This window comes from Pogonomyrmex barbatus, unplaced genomic scaffold (assembly GCF_055798465.1).
Source record: "Pogonomyrmex barbatus isolate J1 unplaced genomic scaffold, ASM5579846v1 scaffold2, whole genome shotgun sequence".
Classification (NCBI taxonomy): domain Eukaryota; kingdom Metazoa; phylum Arthropoda; class Insecta; order Hymenoptera; family Formicidae; genus Pogonomyrmex; species Pogonomyrmex barbatus.
This window is the reverse complement of record NW_028297116.1, coordinates 15,614,206-15,632,398: the sequence shown is the minus strand read 5'-3', so window position 1 is coordinate 15,632,398 and position 18,193 is coordinate 15,614,206. Positions and strand designations below refer to the sequence as shown.

Sequence of the window (18,193 nt, the reverse complement as noted above, 5' to 3'; positions counted from 1 at the left end):
TATTTTATCTATATTTCCGATCTCCGGAGGGGCGCCGGGCGGGGGTGGCGTATTATCTCTTGTCCGCCCTCGCGGCGATTATTACGATCGTCGTTTCGCCCGCCCCTCTATTGTTACACCATTTCATCACATTGCATTTAATAAATTATATATTTATTGACTCACACCTACTTTTCACTTGCCCCAATTCTTTTTCTCATCCCCTGTCCCATTTATCCACCACCTCCCCGACTTATTTTTCTTGCAAATTTTTCTTTCTTCGAAAATTTAGATACTATCAATTTTGGAAAATTGCTACCAATATTTAAGTACTTATAAGTTTCAAGAATATTTGCCAATAAAGTAAAGAAGAAAGATTTGTCATAATAAATTACTTAATAAATTAGATATGTAACATTAAATACTTTATTAAGAAATCAGAGCAAGGGAAATAAAAACAATCTGTTAAATTATAATACTTCGCGAATAATTGTTTCAGTTAATAATTGTTAATAATTCAGTTAATAATTGTTAAATTATAATACTTCGCGAATAATTGTTTCAGTTAATCAATCCGTAATAAAATACTGATTGCAAGAGTTAATTTAATACGAATGCCGGATATTGTAGTTGCGTCTGGACCGGGATATGGCGAATAATACAATTACGGTAAGTTAAGGAATATCCGGGCAAATAACGATCCTAGAATACGTCGGAGGAGTTGCTTGTAGAGCTTCTATTGATGCTGAGAGAAACTTCCAGCTGCTCAAAGTTCCAACTGCTCATCTCTCTCGAGTGGAGTGTCGAATTAAGACTTCGCGAACCGCTAAATTTAACGATCGTATTCATAGCACAGAAGTAATAATCCTTTCTCCCTTTATCTCTAATGTCTGAGCTGTTTCATGGAGAAACGCATGGGATAATATCTCAGAGATCAGGAGATCATCTCGCAGATCAGGAGACGAGTGGTTCAGAAAAGATTTATTTACCGTCTTCCTTCCGCAACAGTTTATTTAAAGCATACAAACGGTACAAACTTTATTTGCTGTCACTTTGCATATAAATTAAATTAAGTTCGCTCGAATATCATGCGTATGAGAAGAAGAGAGAGAGAGAGAGAGACTAGGAAAGATAGGAGTGAGTTGGAGAGGAACGAAAAGGCAAACACGGCTCTGTGTATTTTTTGAAGCTGCCGCGAGAGCGGAGAATCGACCGGCGTCCAAGATTTTCCCCAGAGAATTCGGTCCACTCGCCGTCGAGCGAGCGAGCGGCACGATTCTATTCACGCGTCGTTGCGCTCGTCGATACGATTGCTATTCTATTTTTTTTTTCTTTTCAGGCTTTTCTCTCTACCATTCCATCCGTCCCGATATTTCTTTCATCCTATATCGCGTCGTGCGCCGAGCGTATGAATCCAATATTCGTCAAAGTGACACGAAGAATGATCTGCGGTAAACCGCAGAAAAGCAACGTGTTTTGCAACTAGAAATGCGAGAGCGTTGAGATTGGCTTGTCCAGGAAATTTTGGATAATAGAAAGATTAGTTCAAAACAGGGAACGTCTATTTTTTTATTTCGTTAATTTCGTCTGCGTTGTTGTCAGCTTCGATGCGAGAAGAATAGAAAGCGAGCAAATAATTATCAAAATTTAGCTTATAAGTTTTCCCTTAAGCTGTTTATTTGATGATTAACCCTTGTGTAAATGTGAATTTCGTTAATATTGATTTAGCAATCGTCAACAAAGATATTTCAAATTTCACACGGATCAATCAGAGTTACTAATTAGTTACAATGCAATCAAGAATAAACAACTGCTTCCATTTTTGGAACAATGGAAAAATTATTTTCGTGCTTCTTTATTTCGTTAATCAAAAACCATGAATCGTTAGACGAGAACTATAACAAATTTATTACGTTCAGATAACAAAGATAATCTTTTCAATAATAAAAAGTAAAATAAAATATATTTAATTTCGTAAAATATAAATACTATGTAGATGGCTTTTCGATAAAGAGAAGATAAAAGTAAGAATATTAATACTTTAAAAAGACAAACTGTAATAATATTTTACTTCTGATAAAATTTTATGTATTTGCAGAATGTCTGTACATAAAAAGTCATTAAATTGAAAAATCTTTTACATATATTTTTCAAGATGTTGTACATCGATTTTATTTTATAAGGTGGTAACAATAATATACTCTCCATAATATATGAAAGTATTTCTCATGTCTTATTTTTTTTTTCTATTTGAATTCAATTTCGAGCTTTACCGAATGTTAGAAGATTCCAGATGAAAAAGTCTCCATATTGGTGCAAAAAACTATTCGAGATTATTGAAACTCGATTCCACAGATATTCTCTCGGACTCTCGTAGACATCGATACAGATATTTTTCGAGTATATAAAATACGCGACATCGTGTAAAGATATTTTCTGAATATTCGCTCATCATTAATGGCATTAATAAACGCGAATATAAATATAGATCAGCGTAGTATCCGTTTGATGAAAAGAGCTCTTGCACAATGTTAAATAAAACGTAATCGACGAATTCAGAATACTTGGACCCGATGATTCTCGCGGTCGCAGACGACGATGTTGCCACTGGATGTAACGGCGACGCCCTCGAGGCCTTTAAATTCACCGTCGCCGCTGCCCCAGCAACCGAAAGATTTCAGGAAAGCACCGTCGGGACTGAAGATCTGTATGCGGTTATTGCCAGAGTCGGCAACGACGATGTAGCCTTGATCGTCCACGGCAACGCCCCGCGGGAACTTAAACTGGCCCTCGTCTGAACCCTCCGAGCCGAAGGATGTCAACACGCGGCCATTCACGTCAAATATCTGCACACGGTGATTGTTGCCGTCGCTAACGATCACTCGATTGGTGTTGCTCACTGCGATATAATGCGGGTGTTCTAATTGGCCGCGTCCGCTACCGCACGAGCCGAACTTGCCTACGAACGTGCCGTCCGATTGAAATACCTATGCAAATTCATAAGCAACGTTCATTAAAACTATCGAGAGAATAGTCGAGTGTTTCAACAAGACAATGCAATCGAAATTCGATATTCGGCCTCTTTTCATTATTTTTATTATTTTTGACTTTATTTAAACCCAATATTTTACGCGTCTATCAAAAAGCTGCAAGTTAATTGCAAGAGGAAAAGTAGAGGAATTCAATGCGTGCTGTTCTCCCGAATAATCAGCCGACTGATTCAAGTCAAGTTGATTGATTAAACTTTGCGATAGGACACGCACCTGCACGCGATGATTCTCCTTGTCGCATACGTAGATGAATCCGAGGGCGTCGGTGGTGATGCCCCAGGGATAATTGAATCGGCCGTCGGCGGTGCCCTGGGAGCCGAAGGCCCGCAGAAAGCGACCGGACGGATCGAGCACCTGGATCCTGTGGTTGTAGCGATCCGCGATGATGTACTGCCCGATCCGGTTTACGGCCACCCCGGCGAGGCAATCGAACTCGCCCTCGCCGCTGCCGTAGGTTCCGAACTCCTTCATGAAGTTCCCATTACCGTCGAATACCTGCGAATCGAAAACGGTGCGCGGTGATCGGTGATTTACATCGATCGACTGGGCTGATATTAAAATTGGATCGCGGCCAGGACGAGGAATTTTCCCTCGTTCCTTCGCCGGCTTATTTACGATCTGCTACGCAAAATGTCTACGAGCTGCCTCTGCTTCACCATAGGGGATGGACTATTATCGCGATGGTTCAGCGAGGATTGCTTCTCGCACATATGGTCAAGACCGAATTTAACAAATTATTATTCCAAATTAGTTTTACTGATCTAATTTTTTTTAAATTATATCTAATTTTTATACGGCAACATATAACACGGTTATAATAATTTATTCATTTCAAGACTTGCCGTTGTGCCGTTTTACTTGCTAAATGATTTCGCTTCTCTTGACGTTGCAGTCAGACGTAAATCGAGTTTGAAAATTAAATTTTACAGAGATAACGGGAAAAATTGGCTTACCTGAACACGATGGTTGGAGCTGTCGGCCACGACGATGGAATTGTCCGGGCCGACCGCGAGGCCTCTCGGCCAGGTAAAGCATCCGGCTTCGCTCCCCCGCATCCCGAATTTAAACAGCTGCCGCCGCTTCAGCAAGTAATGACTCCTCCGACCATTGCTAGAAGAGAAAGGAGCAAACTGGGATATAGCGGAGCTCTGTATCTTCATCATTGCGCACCGCTGTTCTTAGAGGAATGTTTTTCGTAAATCCACTTTTCAAGAGAGACGCGATGTTTCACTCCGGTGGAAATAGCGGTAGATCTTTGAGAATTATGGCTGCACGAGAAAGTACCGGAGAGAGAAAGAGAGAGGAAACGCGGCGGATAACGAGGATAAAGTGTTTTGATTGCAATGGCTGACTCCTCGCTGCGCCGAACGGCGACCTCCTCCGGCTCAAGCACGCTTGTCCGTGGCATATTTAGAAAGTCTCGTGCGTTCTTTCTAGTGGATAGTGCGCATCGCATCCTTTCTTATAAACCACGGGACTCACTTCCCTCAGACTTCGTCAGTATCGAACCGGTAGAAATCGGAGCGAGACTTTACAGCCCGCACTCTACCTTTTCTCTAAATTGTATCTCGCAAGAGAGATACAATTTAGAGAAAAGGTAGACGATTTTATTTCCAAACTTTACGTTCAAATAAAAAGAGATTACTCCATAATGCCATACGGAAGGCTAGGATGTCGGGATTGTCAAAGCGTCACGTTTGTTTTTTTTATGTTGTCTCTTACGTAAGACGCTAACGTTTATATAAGCAGCCATTTGAGGGATGCTTTTATGCCATCCTTGTGCTCTTATGTAACGTAATGTGATTAAAACTCACCTAGTGGAGGAACCTGCTGCCGCGGGTATAACGGGAACTGCTGTAGGGGACGTGGGGGAGCCTGACGGGTTTTTTTGGTCGTCGTCAGAAGATTCAAAGGATGTTTGCCCGGTATGCCTCAGAGGCAAGCCCAGCGATAGCCTTCTTGAAGCAGCGCTAGTGCTGTGGAGAATTATTTCGATTATGGTACAAAATTAATAATTAATAATCGACCAGAGATGATCAAATTGAGCTATTTTTGCTTCTTTCACAATAATAACGTTCTATATCACGCGTTCTATATATTAAGCTCACGCATTGACGTGATCTGCAATAAATATGATGATGTGCTTAATAACTATATCAGTTACAATGCGTAATATTCTGAATCATTGTGCATACAATGCGATTAAAACCTATTGATACCGCAATACAATTGGCTGTTATACTATTTGCAATATGACTCGTGATTTATATTCATTATGTGGAAAATAGACAATTAATTAGTACATCCGCGCGTGGAAGTTTCCGTTATTCAAATATTTGCGATAAACACGGCTCTGAAACTCTGAAACAAATTTTGAAGATCAGATTCGCTGTCCTCCGTCAAACGTATTCCACATATTCGAGCCTGCTCACCTGGACGAAGGTATCGTGGAGGACGAGGAGGGCGGTTCCTTGTCCTTGGCGGTGCGGTTGCCGTATTTGTTCTTAAGGTACCTGGCCCAGGAGCTCAAGGCCGCGCCGTCCTTCTCCGTTCCCGGTCGATCGCGTTCCGGGCTCGGCTCTCTCGACTTCAGGGCATGAGTACTGCGGCTACGTGCCAGCTCGGAGCCGGCGCCATATTTCGCCGCCAGATAGGCGTTCGGCGACTGGGTCGTAGGTGATGGTGGTTCCTCGTCCAGATCGAGGTCGTCGCCGCCGAAGTTGTGCGAGCTCCTAGAACGAGCCAAACGTTGCCGGCGCTCCTTCAGGGCCGCGTAGCGCGATCTCGCCGACAAAGGCGAGTCGATCTCCGCGTCCACGTCCCTTTCGCGTTCTCGTTCACGTTCTCGTTCGCGTTCGCGCTCGCGTTCACGCTCGCGTTCACGCTCGCGCTCGCGTTCGCGATCACGTTCACGTTCCCGTTCCCGGGATGCCATCATCGCCGCCTGGCTCCTGCTCTTGTTCAGAAATCTGAAACATCAGTCAAATAGCACATTCAGTTCGTCTGTATTGGAAATTTATTATTTTTGTTAATATCGCGAGATGGAATTATTTTACTCTTGTAAAAATAACTTTATGACATGTAAAAAATTTTAGAATTTTTCATTCTCTAAGAAAATCATCAATTTTTATAATCGAACAGGTTATTAAAATAAGTTAATTATTAATTTTATTATTTTGAACATTTTAAGAAATCACAAAAGTTTTTGAATTTAGAAAATTCTGTAGGAAACTTCTCTATGGAAAAGTTACTTATACAAGAGCAAAATTCCATTCAACGTATATATATATCCAATTCAACAGTGACATTTATAACAAATAATTTCTGTAAAATGCAATAAGATAATTAAGCAGCAATGTATGTGTAATCTTGTTTAATCTTTTTGCGTCCACATGTATTTACTTAGATAATACCTAAGCTGTCTACAAAGAATTAAGCATAACAGAGATAACAGATTCATTGTTAATTGTGGAAAAAAGTTAAAACGATTAAATTTGACTTTCCATTATATATATATATTTTTTTTTAAAAATAATTTTGTTAACCTATCTTCGCAAACATTCGGATTACCCGAACTTCCCTCGAATTTTCCATGTATAAAATAGTGTATTAAACGATATAGTTCCTTCATATTTTCTGACGATCAACTATCCCGGGCGTTTTCGAGGCACTCTCGAGTGCCCAGCTTTTCTCGCTCGATCTGGACCGCGAATCGTTCAAGCTGAATTCGAGTAGATTTCGGGTAATCGCACACCCTAAACATTGAAGGGTACGCGAGAGTGCCTCGACCCCGACACGCATGCGAGAAAGACGATACCCATCGCGAGCGAATGGTATCTCTGCGGTCGTATTTTCGAGTGAGACCTCGCATCGGGCTATTTCGGTACATGTGTGCCGCATAGCACAGGCTGCGGCATGCAAACACGTATGGATGCAATATCGTATAACGAAAACGCTTATCGGCGAACACGGATGGAGAATACGTGGTATGTCTATTTTAAAAACTCGCTATTTTCAAAATAAAAACGATCCAAAAATAATACCTTCCCTATGCGCATCGCTCCTATATTTTTCTTTAAGCTTTTTATTTATTAACAATTTTGGCATGTGCTCACGAAAATGCGAGAGAAAGTTTTTCTCATCGAAAAAACATAACTTAATTGAAAGAAATTATTTTTTTTTTTCAAAATTATATATTTATCATTGTAATTTTGTAAAATTGGTACTGTACTGATTGAACTTTATTTTCGCACTAATTATGCCCTGTATAAATAACAAATTACGTATTTTGCCAATTACACGGACGTATTATATTATAATTACCTCGTATGATGCCCATATTTGAAGGAGATGTGCTATTTACGCGAAACCGAGAAGCGTACGCATTGCACGCGAATATTAAAAGACACAATAATACGGGCGTGTCGTAAATTGCATACGCTAATGAGTACGAGAGAGTACTCGGAGTAACGAAGTTAAGGAGCTAACTGCTTTTCATGTACATGTTGGTAGACCTTGTGCCGGTACCACTATCTCGTTTATGGGATTAAGCTTATGAGGACGAGATTTGCATTTGATTGTCCGCAAATCTATCCATTGTCCGTAATATACGAAATTCTTGCAATCTCGTGTGTTGTTGTACGGAAAGTTATGCCGGGACATACATATGCGGACGCATGAGATTTTAATGTCATCTCAGCCTCTAAACAGACTGACTTTTGATATTTCGCGGTTTCCATAGCGCATACAAACGACAAATAATGAGGGCACACAGATAATGCCTTGCGAAATACCAAGCTTTCTCTCTTCTAGCTCAAAGCGTTATTACAGATGTGGAAAATCATTATTATTATTATTATTATTATTATTATTATTATTATTATTATTATTATTATTATTATTATTATTATTATTATTATTATTATTATTATTATTATGTAAAATCATTTTGAATACATTAATTCAACGAGATAACAATGAGATAAGCTGCGAGATCAGTATAATTAATTTCTGCGCTAATTGCATCTGAAGTGTGGTCTGTACACTTGCCGGAAGCGTTCATCGTCAGTGAGCAATTTACAGTAGAAGATGTCGCTACAATTATCGGATCGTGACACTGCAGGTTTTACACTTTCGGCTGTAATTTGAAAAAAATAGATCTATGCTTACGAAGCAGCCACTGATTTGATTCGATTCCAGCTCCATGGATGAGTGCAACCATCGGCGACCACCGATGCGGCGCACTTTTTATCACAGATTCGTGAGACATCCTGTATACATGATTATGATGAATATGCAGATAAGTGATATGTTTTACTGTGATTCGTACATACGTCATGCACATCATTCCCGTAAGCAATTTTATGAAGCAAAAGTTAGAGCTGTTATTCTTTTATTACAAAATGATCAGAAGAATTGGAGGCTAAAGATAGTAATCAAAATACTTGGAGAAATATTCAAAATTTTAGATCGGCAAATGCTTTCGCTTCGGATTTTATTACGTTAAAATTCTATTTGATCGAAAATTATTCTAACATATGGCACATAACATTCTAATCACGTCGTGTACAGACAATAACAGCTCATGTAAATGATCACCGCTGATTAAGCACACAAATAACTGGGGAAGTGTAAATCTCATTGTATTAAACTGTAATTAACATCCCGGGGGCAAAGTTAGCGTTGCGTAGGGCGAACTGCGCGATGCGGATGAAATTTTCGGATTGCGTCACAAACAATGTTTGTGTAGGTTCGCTCGAATTTGAGAAAGTTCATGAATGTCCGTAAACTTCGGTATAAACATAGTTTATCGCGCGCCCGGTTTGTATGACTTTGCACTGAACCCCCTCCCCCCAACTAAGTTCGTATTTCGCCATATTAGGTCGGGTCCCAGTGCATCGGTAGAACCAACGTGTCACGAAGTAAGAAGTTTCCAGTTTACGAAACTGGTAGATCAGATTGCGGCGTGGATCGATGGTTCTACATTTCTCCCAAACGGCTGTGCAGGAGCTGCGAAGTTTCGACAGTGTCGATTCGTTATAACGGCGAGCGGCGTGTTCAACGTGCTAAGAATACCGCCTAACATTATGCAGTAATCCATTTTCGGACGCGCGAATGTATTTTTGTAGTCGAAATTATATCGTGGGAAAGCGACACGGTCTCTAGATAGCGATAATAAAAATTAATATTGTAAGTCACAAATAAATTAATTTTAATTATTACTCTTGGTATTGATCTGCCATTAATATTGCTGAAAAAAATATAACTAATTTATATTGAATGCATTGAATATATATTATACATTGAGTACAACGCAAAATAGTATTTTAATTAGTTATTAATTATTATGGAAATTAAAAGTCACCTCCCCCCCCCACTGTTTGATATTTTAACTTTCACGGCGAATTATTATTTTGCAAAAATAACGGAGCACGTGACTGAACTGCATAATGAAAAACTACAACGGGTTAATCGCAAGTTGTGTTATGAAATTTTCTTGAGAAGTTTCCTTAGCTCGTTGTGAATTTTCCAAAGTATAATTTATGCGCTTGATTCTGTTCGAAAGCATAAATCCATTTCCCTTGTGTAGTACCTACTTGTAGTCGATCCATTGTTCTACCACTTGAACATAATCTCCTTGAGCTAGTATTTCAGCGGAAACGAGCATGCATGCGTCTTGAAGAATGAGCAAAGAAAACTGATATCGTAAATTTAAGATATCGTGCAATACGAAATATTTATGTCTGAAACGCATATATAATTTGAAGAGGCATGAAAGATTTGCTTGACCATGTCGAGCATTATAAATTCGTGGATAATTCAAAATAAAACTCAAAAAATGATTTTTTTATGCGTAAGATGCCATCTCTCGTTATCTCGTTGCAACAGAGAAAAATTTTATAGATGCTAGAAAAAGATAGAATTACATATTACAACAAAATAAAATAAAATAAAATTTATAAATTTTCATATGTCTGGAAATAAAACAAAAGAATTCTTGCTGTCCGAGAGATAACGTAATTTTTAAACATGCATAGACGATACTTTTGAGAAAACATTTTGAATAAAATCTCGCGCTCGAGGCAAACGAAATTAGACTGCCATCTCCATCTGTTGAACATCGACGTCCATCGATAGCACAATCTAAACGTACAATCTGTTAGCGTAATAAATAAATATGCATTTTTCTCGTACTTATCGCATCCCGCTCTCTGGTATCTTAACGACGACACATAAGGATAGGGACAGAACGAGAAATATTGCGAATCAGAGAACGCAAGAAACTGGAAAATTTCGGAACAAAAGGCGAAAGGTGACACAGGATGGACAATCAGAGGAAAAAAAAAAAAGACAAGAATAGAAGGAACGAGTTGTTACGAACAAGATTTGCAAGCGGGATCCGACAATTTCTGCTTGTTATCGCGCATCGATACTGAGGACGGTTGAGAGGGAAATAAATAATACGAGTTATCACAAAGAAATGCAGTTTATTTACCACACCGACAAACTGTAACGCAAACCTATTCGCTAAGGAGAGAGTACAAAATTTATGATAAATACGCGGCATGTGCGTGCGGAGGCGGCCGACCCACGCGGATCGTGCAGCGCCTCTACTTTTTTTTTCCCCCCCCCCTCGGGGATGGCCCTTAGGAAGCTCAACACGAAAGCATTGGATTTAAAACTGCTTCGCTATCGGATACGCGCGTTACGCGTATATGTCACGTACGTATGGCGTTTATATGCAGGCAAAAATGCGACCGCGAAGCTACGTATTTGAACGACACGAGATTACGCTTCGCGGATCGACAAATGTAGGAACAATGGCGCTCGGCCGTAATTACGACTATCACAATGTACAGAAAATGCAGGTTTATCATGTGGATAGCGTGGATAAATAGCTACGTTCATGAACGTTCTCCAGTGATGCCTTTTTACCCGACGGCATTGGTCAGAGGACGCGAAATTGCACGAGTTTCGATCAGCAGTCTTTCAACGAAGGAGTCGATATATATATATATATATATATATATTCCTCTCAAATTTCCTATCATAATTTTATCAATCGCTTTCGGCACGATTAATTTATTATGCTCTCTGATTCCGAGATACTTACGAGTTTCGAAAATTAATTGAAATCTGATTGAATTAGTTGGATATTCAGAATCAGAATTCAAATGTGTAATGATATTCGTTATAATATTCACGTTCGTTAATTAAGTAATTAATTAGTAACAACATTTAAACTTTTTTCTGTTTCAGTGAAAAAAAAGTTAATCAATTTAAAAAGCTGTAATTTCATTTAAAATTAAACATCTCGCAATCTAGAATTAATTTCCAAATTACATTTTAAACCTTTAAGAAATAATTATAATCTAAGTGTAATGTAAAAGTTAATGATACTTCTATATAGAACAAGCAAAAGATCGAGTAAAGCTTCCCCTCGGAAAACTGCTACGTCATCGTTCGCGACAAGACAGTCCCGGTCAGTTTCTGCGTAAGCTCGTGCAAGGTCCACGGTCTTTCAAGGCCCTCAAGGCCGAAACCGAGACGACGCGAGAAACGCGGTGAAAAAGTGCGGGAGGAGCCCGAAAGAGACTCGTACGTGTCTGCGTACGTCAGGGGAGAGAGAAAATCGACGGATTAGAGGAACAGATTCGTTAGAACGCTATAACACAGTACGGACACACAGAAGACGGTGGTTACCATTTGCATCGGTATACTCATATTGGCATCGGACGTTTCCTCGTGCTCGTCGGGCCCTGACTGCTCGGTGCCCTTCGATCGGACAGCAGAATTTGCGACTAATGCGCCATTCTCAACGTTAGTTTTCGAATTTACGACGTCAGTAGTTTGGGAACGAATCGTATTCCCTTGCACACTATCCTCTATGTGATCTTTGCCGATGTCGTCGTCGTCGTCGTCGTCGTCGTCGTCGTCATCGTCGTCGTCATCGTCGTCATCATCGTCGTCACCTTCGTTAAGTATCACCCACCCGTTCTCGTCGATGTCGCCCGTGCTATCTTCGATCTCGTCGATCCCCATCGTTTCGCTCGCGAAACCGATTTTCGCGACGTCTCGACCTTCGGAGGAAGCTTCAATCGGCGAGGTTGCCCGGTCGGACTCGCTCTCGGACTCGTCGGAAACCAGCCATCCATTTTTACCCAGACTGCTCTGTCTGTACACGCGACTTCTTGGCAGAGCCTCGGAATCTCGTCGTTCGCTCGGCGAGGGAGCCATCTCGGCGTCGTCAACGACGCTCGACTGCACGGAGAAATCTTCGAGATCGCTCGACGTCTCGTCGTGTCTCCCTTCGGCAATTTTTGGAATAATTTCTTCGGTACGTGCTCCTGCTGCGTCATTGACGTCGCCGATGGAGTCTTCAGTCTCTTCGGACGGGCGATCGACGGGATCGCCCGTGGATAGGATCGTGGATACCGTTCGCTGATCAATTTGTAGATCCCGTTGTAGATCTTGTTCCGTGACTACCCAGCCGTTGTCGTCGAACATCTCCTCGATGCTCCTCTCGTCGATTATCGAGGCACTTCGACGCTTCAGATCCCTCTCGTAACGATCGTCAGGCGTCACGCTGCTTTCGCCTCGGGTGTTCGAGCTAACACTCAGCACCGTCGTCTCCTCGTCGCTTTCGGAATTCGAGGAATCCTTATTCTCTTCGCCACTTTCGCTTTCCGCGCTATTTTTACCGCTGGAATTTCTATCGTCCTTCTTCTCATCTTTTTTCCCGTCCTTCACGTTGCAATTTTCATCTCGCGACTCGTCGTCTTCGGCTTCCTCCTCGGAACCACTTTCGGAATGACTCTCCGATTCGCTGTCGGACATCGTTTGCCCACTGACGAAACTTGAACATTCCGAAATGCTTTGAGATTCTTTGGACCTCGAACGATCTCTACGCTCGATCATCTCATCCGTTTGCGTCGTAAGATCCGATACGGGCGCTTCGGCGATAGACGCGTCAACGTCCTCCACGATAAGCCGGAAGGAAACGTCTTCGAAGTCACGCCTCTCGGACGTCACTGCTTCGTCACTTCCTTTCATCTCAGAGTCATCTTCATTCGCGAGAATAGATTCGTCCCGGTTGCGATCAGCGGCCGCCAATGAAACCTCGTCGTTCGCGGAACGACCTTCCACTAACGCGTCCCCGTCTTCGGGCGTCACACTCGCAACTCGACTATCGCCGCGGCTATCCCCGAGACAACTTTCGCTAATCGCGTGGTGGGAAGAGGTGGATGAGGTGGTCGATTTGTCGGTGTCCGTAATAACGTCCGTTTGTGTTGCCGAGCTAGTGTCCGTCGCCGGTGGTTTAAGCGCGTCCCCGTCGGCGTCGATGTTACAAGCGGAATCCGCGCTCGAGTCGGCCGTCGCGATTACTTTACCATTGTCGACACGACCGGCCGAGCACCTTTCGTCGGTACCGTCCGCGCTAAACGTCCTAAAACGATCACGGTCGAGGGGGTTACTGGAATTAGAAGTGGCCTCATCATGAGCAGTCGTTTGATCGTGAGCTACGTGCGCTACGAACCTGCTGGTGTAGCCGCCCGGCGTCGACGTCGTCGTCGTCGTCGTCGCGGCGCCGCCGCCGCCGCCGCCGCCGCCGCCGCCGCCGCCGCTCGGCGTTGTCATCGTCATCATTGTCGTCGCGGATTGAGCGGGGCTGCCCCTCGGAGACGAATACCTGAGACACGAGTGATCGATCGGAACTTTGTCTCCTTATTGGGCGCTTTTTTGGTTACTACTATTTCTAGGGGATAGTTCTTTGGGGATAGTTTTTTCACCTGATTGCGTTCTTGAAGAACGTGCAATTCATCGGACGACGTAGCACGACTTCTGATAATCTTTCTCTCTTTAGATTAAGATTGAGGTCACGTTTATTTCCCAACTGCCACTGGCTGCTAGGTAAGCTTATCGCGCGTCTTCCATTAGGATTGAGACGCGAGATTGCACGATTAATGAGTTATGGTGATCTTACTCTGTGCATTTATCTTATTCTATACATCTCAAGCTGACTCAGCTCTCAAAAGTTAACGAATTTCATTTTCAGTTATATGGGAAATATTTTCTGCGAATGACGATTACAAACTCGATATCTTTCTCGCTTTCCGCTCGGAACGCACACGGAACAGCCACAGATTTATGAAGTTAGATTAGTTAGATAGAAAACAGAAATCTTTCTATTCTAATCAAAATGATTTTAAACGAAGAATTTGACGATTCCTTAATCGAGCAATTTATTTAAAAAAAAAATTGATAAAAATAATGGTCGACTAATTCCTTAAATAATAGACGATTCCGCCGTTCTATTACGCGATTTTTTGAGTGCAAACGCGTGCTCGCGGCCGAATTTACACGCCGTAATGTATTGCAATTCATCGCCAGGCTGAGCGGCTAATCAGTTTCCGCAGCGCTACGTGAAAAGTTTTTGATAGCAGCGGGCGTGATAGAGGGAAGGGAACGGGCCACGTGATTCTTTTACAAAAGCCGAAGGGAGTCGCCGGGCCGCAGGCTGGGGAGAGCACTTACGTCTCCGCCTGGTCTCTCCCTATTCTCCCAGCCGTCTCTCATTTCCTTAGGCCACAGTTTCGAGAGAGAAAGAGAATTGCGAGACTGTGTTAGAGGGAAAAGGGATGGATAAGCTTACTTCGAAATTCAGAGCGAGTGAGCGCATTCGTATGCTGCCGAATGCGACGGGAGAGGAACGTCGGGATGCGTGTACGCGATGCTGCCGCTCGTAACGAGAGCAAATAAACACGGTAACACACGAACGAAAGTTCCCGCGATAGTTTCTGCAAGCGGCGAACGTGCAGGTGAAGTCGGCAACAGTCGGATTTTTGATCAACTAAGAGAGAGAGAGAGAGAGAGAGAGAGAGAGAGAGAGAGAGAGAGAGAGAGAGAGAGAGACTCCCACGAGAAAGTTATTACTCGGTTGCTTGAGAGCTATACATCAACGAAGCATGAGAGTAGAGAAAGAAAAAAATTGCAATTAATTTTTCCAATTTTCCACGAGAGAAAAATTCGAAATCTTGAATAATTAAAGATTTAATTTCACGTTTCAGACCACTACCAAATATAATTCTGGTACAAAATTGTTTTTAATTTATATCATATTTTGCCAATATTTTATTATATTACATATTTATCGTATTCATTATTGCGTTTTGCAATCGTTATCGTGCACAGATTTCATCTGTATTTGACATGACAAATCAATCAAGATTCGAAATGGCATTAATCATCAACTTCTGGAATTAAATTTCTATTACATAATTATTATGTGATATTATTGTGTGCCAGTTATAATTTAGTAAGTAAAAAATATTGTTTTTTTATATTAACGTTAATTATTATTTTTTTATATTTTTGCATAACAAAATGTAATATTAGCATTATTTATAATTAATAAATAAACGATTACATGTTAGATTTCAATAAATATTGTAATTTTCATCCTCTTCGATATCAAAGTCCATCTTTTGCATCGGTCGAAGATTAAGGCCTTTCGCTTGTAAAACAAATTCCTTTTCAGAAGTCAGAATACTTGCCTGGTGGAAGGCGAATCTTCCTTGCTTCCTCTTCTAGCTTCTGCGCTGCGAGCGAGCAAAGGCCCGATGTCGGTGCGAGCCATGGCGGATTCGCTTCTCTGACGATCCTGAGAAGCGGTAGAGGTCACGGCTGGAGCAGACTTGGACAGACGACCGTCCGTTTCCGACTCTTCCTCGGTGTCCGATTCCGTCTCCTCGGAAGAGCTACTTGTCTCCTCGTCCTCGTCCTCCTCTTCTTCCTTCTTCTTAGCCGCTGGTTCCTCTCGCGGCGTCTGGACCGGCGGCGGTGGAGCCGCACGGTTACCTGCAAAATTTCAGATTTCACTTTGACATGATTTTCATTATTAATTCTAAACTTGACAGAATTAAGAAAAAAAATTTAATTTACAATTACAATTATTTAAATATATTCTATACTTTAATATTTAACGACGGATGAGATAAACAATACATTCTCAAGCCAAATATGTCTCGGAGTTTCCTTTCATCTCACGATCGATATTATTATATATCTTATAAGGAATATCAAATTTAGTCTTAATATCGCAAGAAAATATCGCGTATGTTGAGCTAAGGAAACACAGTCACGGACAACGGATATGGTAAGCGACAAGCGGTGAGGACCTGTCGCAATGCATGGAAATGTGCGTTTATGGAATCTCAGGTGCAGGAAGAGGAATGTCTTTCTCCTCTCTCTACGGTGTTCGCCTACGTGTTCGTGGTTGACGGGAACGCGACGAGAAAACGGACTGATCATATCGAGCGACGACGGTGGTCGGAAACGAGAGAGGTAGCGAACGCGAATATCGCCACGTCCGCCCGCGTGTCTTGCCTACGGCGGAATACATCTCGCCTCCGACTTAACGCGCGGCAGGTTCGAGCGGAGATATGACAAGTGGGACACGGCGTCGGAAAAGCGAAGCGACAGCATTAACCAAGAGCGTTGAATGGGTAACGCAATTACAGTGCCGCGCGCTGTCGATCGAACATCGTCAATTTCGGCTTTCGAATCTTGCGAATATCGCGGCGAGGCTTGGCATCGCGCGGTATACATTTGCGAATTGCACAGTTACACAGCTCACAGCTCGTGGTACCGCTCCGCGCGGTAGGGTTTTACGTACCTCGCATACGGGATTAGAGCGATTGTAATGGACGCGCGAACAGTTGCGATCGAACACGGAACGCCTTTTACGCCACCAAACACGACGTTTGCCTATTAATTTAGAAGTTAAGAAATTTCTCCATTCCTATTTCTCCGAAAAGAAGGACCGAATGTCTAAAAATATTTAACAAAGTATTTACAAAATATCTATAAGAATTTCAAATAAACTATTTATTTATTTAAACATTCAATTATCTTCTTATATTATATACAATATTGCAATCTTGCAAAAAATATCGGAATACTATTTTACTTAATTTTATGTTTATTTAATGTTATATAAATTTATTATTGCGAAACAAAAGAATTTTCTGTGAGAATTAAGTTTTTCGAAATAGAGGCGGAAGGTTAAACGCAAATTTGTCTGTACATTCAATTTCCGCTAGGTACTGAGAAATACAATAGATGCGCTAGGCGGGATTGTCGTACGAACCGAGCAGAGACGTGCTTTCGATTCTCCTCGTGTAAACAATGGGTAATAGACGCACAACGAAATTGGAACGTGTCGCGGATAGAGCGGTTTCCTATCCTAGCTACGATAAAGCCACGATAAAAGGGTCAACTCTGCGTTTACTTATCCTTTTCATTACAACATGCAAATGAATTTTATGAGTTGCTCTTTTGGATGCTAATTGCATTTTATAACACATGCATTTATTAAACAACAATTTTTTTCATTGCGGTAATTTCATTTCAAATAAACTCTCTTTTCAAAGAGAAGGCATTTTTCAATGGAAAAAAATCGCGACTAATTGAAAGAGAGTCTTGAATAAATTTACAGTAAAAGGTTATTATCAAATTTAAAAATACAATCTCAGAACAATTTTGTCAAATAAAAACTTAAATACTTCTCCCTCTGTCAGAAGAAATAATCTTCTTTGCATAATTATCGCATGATTATCTATTATCTTTAAATCTGACTGGACGTCTCGTCCGTTTTTAATTTCACGTGTTGCAAAAATTGCAATTGACAATTATTACGATTAATTACCTGCGCCTAAAAAACGACTCTGAAACGGCGCTCTCGGGGTTGGGGCGGCAGCGTTTGATGATTCCCTGCCGGCGGTGGTGGAGACAGTGGTCGTCGTGCTTGTCGGGGGTGCCCTCGACAGGTACTTCTGTTTCATCTCCTCGGCCGTGAACGGCGCGCCGGTGCTGCGTATTCCGGATCCCGAACTCTCGGAGCCGGTGCTCGAGTCCGACGAGGCACTCCTGGCCGCGGGGGGAGCGTGAGTTTCGGCTGAAGTTCTCCTGCGCGAACAACAATATTGCAAACAAGCACGTTAATAACGCAGCGTAGAACCCGAAGTTACTTGTTTGCGCCGTAACAACGTCGCGCCGCGAACTCCGCGCTTAAGTCCGATATAACGCGAGTGCTGTTAGCTGACTGCGAATCTCGCGGTTACCCCCGGCGTGATTAATATCTACGCGAACAAATATGTCTTCGG

General features: G+C 41.9%; 1 protein-coding gene across 4 annotated transcripts in view; it reads right to left on the bottom strand.

Moving 5' to 3' along the window:
- Positions 1–972: 972 nt before the first annotated feature.
- Positions 973–18,193, bottom strand: part of tn (tripartite motif containing protein thin) — a 62,634-nt gene continuing 45,413 nt past the window's right edge. For 3 of the 4 annotated variants that reach the window (XM_089076980.1, XM_089076981.1, XM_089076979.1), the window contains 9 exons: positions 17,737–17,996; positions 15,584–15,887; positions 13,567–13,719; positions 12,022–13,476; positions 5,462–5,998; positions 4,844–5,005; positions 3,983–4,139; positions 3,243–3,524; positions 973–2,966 (listed from right to left, as the gene is read on the bottom strand). In XM_089076980.1, coding sequence (XP_088933106.1) covers positions 2,535–2,966; positions 3,243–3,524; positions 3,983–4,139; positions 4,844–5,005; positions 5,462–5,998; positions 12,022–13,476; positions 13,567–13,719; positions 15,584–15,887; positions 17,737–17,996 — 3,742 coding nt within the window. In that variant the 3' untranslated portion in view covers positions 973–2,534. Of the gene's footprint in view, positions 2,967–3,242; positions 3,525–3,982; positions 4,140–4,843; positions 5,006–5,461; positions 5,999–8,198; positions 8,300–11,732; positions 13,477–13,566; positions 13,720–15,583; positions 15,888–17,736; positions 17,997–18,193 lie in introns of all 4 variants that reach the window. The other variant, XM_011638180.3, reaches the window with a different exon arrangement.